Source organism: Mus caroli, chromosome 10, assembly GCF_900094665.2.
Source record: "Mus caroli chromosome 10, CAROLI_EIJ_v1.1, whole genome shotgun sequence".
In the NCBI taxonomy this organism is placed as follows: Eukaryota; Metazoa; Chordata; class Mammalia; order Rodentia; family Muridae; genus Mus; species Mus caroli.
The window spans coordinates 18,901,625-18,910,387 of NC_034579.1; the positions used below are offsets into that span (position 1 = coordinate 18,901,625).

The following is an 8,763-nucleotide window of genomic DNA, read 5'->3' on the forward strand; positions in this document are numbered from 1 at the left end:
CTTTCCTTTCCTTTCCTTTCCTTTCCTTTCCTTTCCTTTCCTTTCCTTTCCTTTCCTTTCCTTTCCTTTCCTTTCCTTTCCTTTCCTTTCCCTTCCCTTCCTTTCCTTTCCTTGCCTCTCTCCTCCCTTAGCACAACTGCACAGTGAAGGAGGATCCTGGAGCTGATCCGGGATAGTTAACTAGGGGGCAGGAAGATCAAAGAACCTGTTGAGCCGAGCCGCCAGGAGGAAGCCAAGGGCTGGAGAGTGCAGCCTTTGGCTCTGACAGTTTCAAATTTGAAAGAAGGTGGAAGGAAGGCTAGGAGGCAAATTCTGCTGATCAGCTGGACCCCGCTCTCGCTTGCGTGTACTTTCGTGCAGCAGTAACCCAGAGCCTTCCCTGAACTGAGTGCACCAGTTTTCCCAACATCACACCGCTAAAGGAAGCTAAGCGGAGGCTGTGCGGACTCGCAGGCTGGGGACCCAAGCTTCTCTCACATCCTGCTAACTTCCTTAAACCCGAGATGGCCTTTCCCTCCTCCATATCTGCTCCCTCCCCTCTTCCCCGCAGCGCTCATCCCACGCCCACCCTCACCCCTGGCTTCACAGTCCCACTTCCTGAAGCACAGGGCTGCAAGCCCGACTCTTCCTCACCCGAGAGAGGAAGAAATCTGCAGATCTGGGATTGAGTCGTACGAGGTGTGAGCCCACAGTGCCCAGAGTTCTTTCCTTCTTAGGAGTGAGTCTAAGGGATCCAGCAATACCCTGGTCAATACACAGCCTTTTGATTCATTGATTGATTAATAACTGGAATTTATCTTTTAGGGAACAAGATGAGCGCCCACCTGGTCGGGCCACATCCTTAGGACAGAACTGAACTCATGTTTTCTAAGGGCGAGCAACTCTAGGCTGACAGTTGGGTGCATTTACTCTAGAGTGAGCAGCAAGCATACACTCGCACACATGCACACACACGAGCATGCGCGCACAGGCACACTCTCTTTTCCTCTGCCTTAACCTTTAACTCTTTTTGTTTCCTTAATTATGCATTTCAAATCATGGTTCTCAAACTGTCCCCAGACCAGCAGCAGAAACATCACATAGCAACCTGTGACCCCAGACCTCCAGATTCAGTCTCTACGGAGGAGGACAGGGACTCACAAAAACAGCATTGGTTTAACAGTCGCCCTGGGTGGTGTTCTCTTAAGGACTGGAGATTTTATATATAACCAGTAAATACCCAAGCTCTGTTTATTATTACTTTTTGGAGTAAGTCTTTGATTTGAGAATAGGCACACCTGCTAAAAGCACACTGAATTGCTTGTAAAAATTTTAAGTCCTACAAGCAATGGGGGGAGGAGGGGAGAAGGGATATAGAGAAGGAGGGAGGGAGGGAGGGAGGGAGGGGGAGAGGTGTCATTTGCTGCCACATTATGAGTCTGTGTCTGAGAACTCAGACTTTTGGAAACACCTCATTTTTCTCCTAGGTGGCTATAGTAATTTGGTCATTTGCCTGGTCCTTTTTGAAAGTGCTTTCTCTAAGATACTTTTAATAGCTTAAAGGTCACATGACACTCCTCATTCTCTCCCCTCTCCCCTCCCAGCTCTACTGGCTTGGGACAAAGATAGTCACTACTCCTTTGCAACCTCATCTTAAATTTTGGCACTGGAAACTAGACTGGGTACCAGGCAGCCAGGGAGTTGCAAACTTTGGGGAAGATGTGAGAACAAGAGGAGCAGGGAAGAAGGGGAACATGGGAACACGGTGAGTGTGGGCAGGGTCTGGTGGAGGGGGCTAGTGGCCAGTGATGCTCTGTAGGAGAGGAAGGACAAGGGCTGGAGAGAGGGAGGAAGGGACTAGGGGTGTTGGGAAAGAAGGAGAGAGAGAGAGAGAGATGGGGAGGGAGGGAAGGAGAGAGAGCTCGCTCGCTCGCTTATTTCTGAAAAAAGTTTCATTTTGTAGGAGTAATTTTAGTAAACAGCTTTATGCAAACTCAGAGAACACCAGAGGGAGGTGGAAACATAAGAGGGGCCAAAGCTGCTTTGAAGAGACACATTTTAGACCATACAATCAAAGGACCGGTCACCACCGCTGCTAAAAACACACCCTCTGTTTGGGTGTAATCACCTGCCACTGGATATTTATTTGCTGGATCCGGTCTTTCACAAAGAGGTCACACATATTATAATTTCGTTGAGCAGGATTAAAGCTTGGACAGCAACTGGGGAAAACACAACCCCGACCCTTACTAATGTTATCATCCTCTTTTCTTGTAAGGAAGAGAAAGCTGGATCTGGCCCTCTGAGAAAACAGCCCGGTGTGGAGCCAGGACTTTGGTTTCTCATGACCTTTCTCCTCCAGCCAAGGCTTCAGATTATAAGTAGGATGAACAAAGACTTTAAAATCGTGTATGTCTCCTGTTTGTGGAGAAAAGGCTTCTATGGGGCCGCCCGCGCAGAGTGCGCAGAACGTCAAGAATTTACTTGGTTGGTAAAAAACGTGACTAGAAACTTGGGAATTTTCCTGGGTTAACCGCAGCCTGATTTCTGTTGGCAACACTAACCTTCCTTCCTCCGCCAGAATCCCTGCGTCCGTCTGGCGAGGGCCCATCTCTTAGGTGGAAGGGAAGGCGGGTGAGAGTACGAGCAGGTGTTACCACCTAGAGTTTGAACTGAACTCTTGAAAGTCAAGTTTGGGATAGGTCTGAGGCGTCGCCAGACGCCTTGAAATATCATCCAGTGAAAGTGTGCAAACGACACGGATGAAGAATCACTGGACAGCGGAGTTTGCACCTGGGGCTCGGTGGCTTCTCGCTGGGACAAACGCCTGGAATAGGTGTTTCCGGGAAGATCTCGCGAAGGCTCCGCCCCGCGTGGTCCTTACGTGGGCTGGAGTCCTGAGTAGAAGTTATCCTAGCCAGGTACCAAAAGCAGCTAAGAAATAATGGGGGGAGGGGGTAAGGGGTGTCTAAAAGCGAAGCGGAAGTTTCAAGGCCTCTAAGAGGGATAACAGTATAAATAACCGAGGGCGTCTTGTAAACACTGCGGTCATAACCCCGAACATTAAACAGCCGCGGTGGCATCTGGCACATTGCCGCGGCGGGCTGCGCTGGGGCAGAGGCAGCAGGGTCCCAGGCTCCTCTGCCTAGCCTCTCTGTTTATCTCAACTTAATCTTCCCCTATGTGCTGTTCCTCAGTCTGGAAGATGTTTAAGTTACGACCCGGCCCGCGGGAAATCTTGGCGGGAGCTTAACGCAAGGGGTAACCGCACCCGAAAAGCAGGCAAGAACGTTTACTGTTGCAATTAATTAATTACCAGTCAGTAACAAACAAAGTATCTTGCTGCATTTGAAATTCACATGAGAGCTTCAATCTCTTCTTCACTGGATTGCAAGCAGCGTTTGGTTTTGTTTTTAAAATCACAGAAACACACGGAAAGTTATAAATCTCTCCTAGTTTACTATCAGGATCCTCAGAACAAGCACACTGTAAAACAGTGCAGAGTGAAATTTTCTTTTTCTTCGTTGTCCTCGGGTCTGTGTGACTGGATAACTGTAATCCTGTTTATTCTCTATTTACAGTTATAGTATCTTTAGTGAGCTTAAAATAACTGGGATGGACTCTTCAAGTTTTCAGTAGGAAACATGACTTGTCTTTTCCTAGTTGGAATCAGAGCTAATCTTTTTCTAGGAGCTTGGGCTAAATGTTAAAATAACTACTTTTTAATCATGAAATGTCCCCATGGATTCCAATGTTCTTCACAAAATTTTAAAAAAGAAATCACACCAATGTCCAGGCTTTTTTTTTCAATATAAAGAAAGATTTATTTTCGGAAGTAGCAAAACCTGTTTGAAAAAAATATATTTCTTCGAGTGACTTATTTTATAAATGTGACTGTCAAAGTCAGCTATTCTATGATCTACATTTTACAACATATTGTACAAAAGATACACATTGATAGGCTCTTATTATCTATTTATATATAATATATATAATTACATATTGCACTTGGACCAGCCAGGCTCGCAGTCATTCATGGTAGAAGTTAATCAAGTTAAATAGATGGGAATCGGTAAGTACAGTTGGTCTCCTTTGGTTTGGAAACGAATCTCCTCGTCGCAGGTAAGTGTTCTTGCGGGGTGGGATAGGGAGAGGAGCGATGCAAGGCACCAGCAGAGGCAGGGAGGGAAGGGCAGGGGTCGTCACCCTCGCCGGCCCACTGCCCCCAGAGCTCACGGTTCCCAGACTCGCACCTCCAAGGTCAGGATGCTGTGGTTCCACACAAGCGGTTGGCGGTCACCACTTCCTTCAGGTCATTCTCTGGTTTGCCGGCCACCATAAAGGGCCACGTCTGGAAGAGAGAAAAGGGTGGAGAGGGTGAGTAGTCGTGGGGAGGCGGCCACGCAGGCAGGCTAGGACCAGAGAGGCCATGGGTCTGTCACTTCCTAGGTGTTTTATTAATGCCAGGCAGGGTAAAGCAAGCAGCCCCAGGTGGTGGTGGTGGTGGAGGTGGAGGTAGAGGTGGAGGTGGAGGTGGGGGTGGGTGGTGGAGGTGGTGGTGGAGGTGGAGGTGGTTGGTGGACTTTTGGAACAAGGGCAAAACAGGTCTCCTGAGTTCTAACTGGAACCCCAAAACAAGCCCAGACTCAGCTCTGAGGCAGATGTTCCAGGAGTCCTAGCAGGGTGGGTGGGAGGACCCTGGCCCTAACTACTCAACTGCAGGTCTGTGGAGGCTCTGGTCTAGCATCCTGGCCTTTATTGACTTCCATTTATCTCCCAGTGTAATCCTAGCTATGGCCACAATTTTAAGTTAGTAGTAACCCCCGAAGGGGGTGTGCACTTATAAAAGACACAGGCACATTTTATTTGAGATCCTCCTACTAGCTAGAAAGCAAAACTGTCTCTTCCCTTTCTTTCTTCTTCCTTTCTCTGGACTGTTATAAAAAAAGCACATTCAAGTTTTTTTTTTTTAATATATTTAAAGATGAAGGTAGCAGCAATTATAAATGTTCTAATTGATAATCTCATTCTAGTTTTAGATTGTAAAAAAAAACACTACCCATCACTACAACAACAATAACAACAACAACAACAACAACAAAAACCAAACCTTGTTATTTGGAAGGAAAATATTTTTCCTGGCGAAAAGTGTTTTAGCATCCCCTCCCCCAATTCCTGAGACAAGCTGAGTGAGAATACAATTCAAGCCTCTTTGTAAGTGCTGGCCAGAGGGATATCTAATCCTTATCATATGTAAACAAAAGTCCTCGAAAGGTGGTGGTTTTCTTTGGAGCCTGCACGTTTTAAAATGAAATGAAACGAAAGAGGAAGTTAAAAACAACCTTAAACAGTAAAATACCTCTGAGAAAGTCGGTTCAGTAACCAGCACTTGCTTTTCAAAAATTAGGCTCATTCATTGTGACTGGTGGGACCCATGGCTGTTATTTTGTCCAGTACACTAGGACCTGAGCGGATTTACTGATTGCATTGACAGTGGCTGGAATTTCTGGGATTTAAAATGGTAATCTACTTAGCCAAGCACAGAATATTTAAGTAGCTGGGGGGATTGGCATAGACAGTTATGGAGGCGGAAGAACATAAATATGTCTGCATTTAATAGTCCTAAATATACCAGGGGAAAGAACTGACCTAGGTGTTTATAAGAATCGGAGGGGGAACTCAAGTTTGCTCTTAGCCAAAAGAGACAAAGTAAGATAGGTCTTCTGGGTGCCCAGTGTCTGCTCAGTTTCACGACAGAGGAAATGGCACCCTGCGCGGGGATCCCTGGTCTTTGCCAACTAAATACCCTCGGAAATCCCTTAATGGGGTGCCACGTCAAACCCTAGCACAAATCACTCGCGGGCTCGCAGCGCTTGGTGCAGAGAGCCAGGGCGCTGCGTGGAGCCCGCGCGGAGGTTCCCAAGATGCTAGGGCAGCGATTTAAGGTGTCACGCTCTCGCCCCGGGTCCCCAGGCCCAACCAGAGGCGCGGGAGGACTCACCAGGTTGACTGGGTGAATGTAACCATTCTCGTACTTGTCGTTGGCCAGGATCTGCCTTAAGTGAGCGATGTAGCTGGACGCCAGCCTGAGAGTGTCCAGCTTGGAGAGCTTGGTGTCCGGGGGCACCCAGGGCAGGGTGGTCTTGAGCCTGGAGAAGGCCTTGCTCAGCACCCGCATGCGGGCCCGCTCACGAGCATTGGCTGCGTTGCGCTGGACCTGCTTGCCCTCCTGGCTGACCCCGCTCAGCGGGCTTTTCTTAGTGGGCGCCTTCCTCCTCTTGCCAAGGCCACCGCGACCCTTCTGTGGAGACCCGTTCTCGCAGTTGGAGCCCTCCTCGGTGCTCTCGTTGGAAGTTCCAAACTCCTTGTTGGAGTCCATTTTCAGGGAGTCACAGTCCAGCATCTCCACCTCTTGAAGGTCTTCTACATCGCTGAGGGAGCCAGTGGACATGTTTAGAGAGGTGGAGGGAGGGAGGAAGAGAGAGACGCTGAAACGGAAACGAAAGGGTCTCAAAAGTAAGGAGCTGCCACTTCGTGTGTTGGGTTTGAGGTGGGATCTGGCAGTCCCGTCCCCCAGCTTCCCCTTTACAGAGTCCTGAAAACGACCACAAGGGATCCCGCGACAGGGAAACCAGTGCTCTATCTCCCCACCACTGGAGTCCTGGCCTTAACGGAGAGTGAAAGAGCGCCGAGGAATTTGGTGGACACTAGGAATTTATCTGGGGAATAGAGAGGCGGATCCATGCAGCCCAGGGGAGGGGCCTGCTAGGCCCAACAGACTTCCCAGACCCCTTTCACAAGCACAGGAGACTTCAAGCTCAGACCTGGTTTCCAGCAACCGATTGCAACATGCCTGTACCGGATTCCTTCTTCCTCCCAAGTCAAGGAGTAAGCCCTACTTAGAACCCTTGCTCATCTCCTAAGGCCCCTTTCCTTTGAGGGAATCTCAACTGATTGTTCTGAGAACTCAGAGAAAGGGCCAGATCCTTTGCTCTAAGTGGCCTTTCCCCCTAAAACATCTCACAGTCACTCTTTCTCCCAAGAAATAACAATCAAAACCCCGCAGCCCCTAGTTAATACCGGCTAAGACCACAGGGCTTTACCAAGACTGCGTTACCGCTCACTGGCTAACACAGCAGTCACAGGTCCTGTCTGTCTGTCGGGACGAGAAGAGGCTTATTTTACCAAACCAAATGTTTGAAAGGAAAATGCTGATCGCTGGGACGATTTTTTTTTCCAGATGCGTTTTACTGTTTAAAATTTACCTGAGGTAAATTGGGAAAAGAAGTGGTAGAAAGAAATTACCGGAGAGAAGGAAGGGAGAGAGGAAGGAGGAGAGAAGGAAGGAGGGAGGGAGGGAAAATAAGAAAAAGAAAATCCATTACCATCCAGTCTTGTTGAAGGTATCAGGGAACTGCTAGTGCATAGGAACACACTTGACTAAGGAACACACGTACACACACACACACACACACACACCACACATGCAGTTGACTGGGAATGGGTAGGCGATGAGAGAGGTTATATGGATTTGTGGAACATATTTTGCGAGCTGAGAATCTTTCCAGTGAGATGCAACTCACTTCTTCTCTCCTGTCTTAAAGACTCTGTGGCTCCTGGAGGCCTCTCTTTGCCTGACACCTTTCTTCTTGTGCTTGCTTTCTCTTCTCCCATCCTCTGGGCTACTAGGGTTCCTCATAGAGAGAGAGCTGGCCTAATAAAACACAAAACAGGACTCATGGCTTTGGAGAAAGAACCTTTCCCATCCTTCATTCCAGTTGGGACTGTCTTTCTCAGGGACTGGCAGTCTTCTGGGAGGTAAGAAGAAAAGCAAAGGGAACAGGAACCCAGGGACTGAATGAAGGGTGTGCCAAGAAACCAGGAGATGAGATGGTTTTTGTTTTTTTTCCCTCATGAAAAAAAAAAAACAAAAAACCAGTCAGATTTTGTAGCCTTACAATTAGACACTGAGGATTGGTGGCAGGAGCTAAGAGTAACTCTTCAGAGGCTGACTCTGAGTCCAAACCCCTCTGTTACACTTAGATATGGGTCTCTAATCCGGGCTCAGCTGGGAATTCACTAACCTCTAAGATTTTGTTTTGTTAGCAGAGATCTGTTTGCTTTCCCCCTATGCTGTAAACTAAACAGATTGTCAGCAAATCAGTCTCTATTAATGAATTAGTGAACCCTCTCCCCGCCCCCATAATATCTTTCTTGAGGACCCAAAATTTGCTAATCACCAGCGTGGAGATTTATGAGCTCTTATTTTCTGTTGTTTGTGCAGGTGGAGATTTAAATGACCGCATCCACTCCCAAGATTTATTGCAAGAGTGATTGATGTTATAAACCAGGAAAGGACTCTTCCCACAGCAGGGATGACAGAAATATCAAGTTGAAGTTGCCTTTGTCTGCATGCACACGTGAGCCAGTGCTACAACACAGACAGCTTTGAGAGAACACCCACCAAGCCTGCTCACTGGTTCCTGCAGATTTCCAAACCAACCTTCCTTGGGTTGCACAGCCATCTCTTTTCTCAGTTTCAGTAGGACCCGAAAGCTCCAGCTCCTAACTTTTAGACTGAAGAGCTATATGAGAATGGGCCAGCATTTTGTGGCTTTGTGGGGAGAGAGAGAGAGAGAGAGAGAGAGAGAGAGAGAGAGAGAGAGAGAGAGAGAGAACTGAGACATCTGCAAAGTGGCCACAAGTCTCCTAATGAGGTGGTGATAAAGACTATTGATTGGGGCATTATTACATACCAGATTGCTAAGCTGTGGCAATTTTTAT

The 8,763-nt window shown here is 47.8% G+C and overlaps 1 protein-coding gene across 1 annotated transcript; it reads right to left on the bottom strand.

The window, feature by feature from the left end:
• Nucleotides 1-3,786: 3,786 nt before the first annotated feature.
• On the bottom strand, nucleotides 3,787-6,700 carry Tcf21 (transcription factor 21). Its single transcript, XM_021174695.1, has 2 exons — nucleotides 5,981-6,700; nucleotides 3,787-4,330 (listed from the first exon to the last, which is right to left on the bottom strand). Exons 1-2 carry the CDS (start codon nucleotides 6,428-6,430, stop codon nucleotides 4,241-4,243), a joined length of 540 nt encoding a protein of 179 aa, XP_021030354.1. The 5' UTR covers nucleotides 6,431-6,700; the 3' UTR covers nucleotides 3,787-4,240.
• Between the last annotated feature and the right edge of the window lie 2,063 nt (nucleotides 6,701-8,763).

Bases quoted from the DNA above. Each gene is read 5' to 3' on its own strand.
- Tcf21 (XM_021174695.1), bottom strand. From the start codon at position 6,430: ATGTCCACTGGCTCCCTCAGCGATGTAGAAGACCTTCAAGAGGTGGAG. The intron at 4,331-5,980 runs GTGAGTCCTCCC...TCTCTCTTCCAG, and splicing joins ACATTCACCCAGTCAACCTG to ACGTGGCCCTTTATGGTGGC.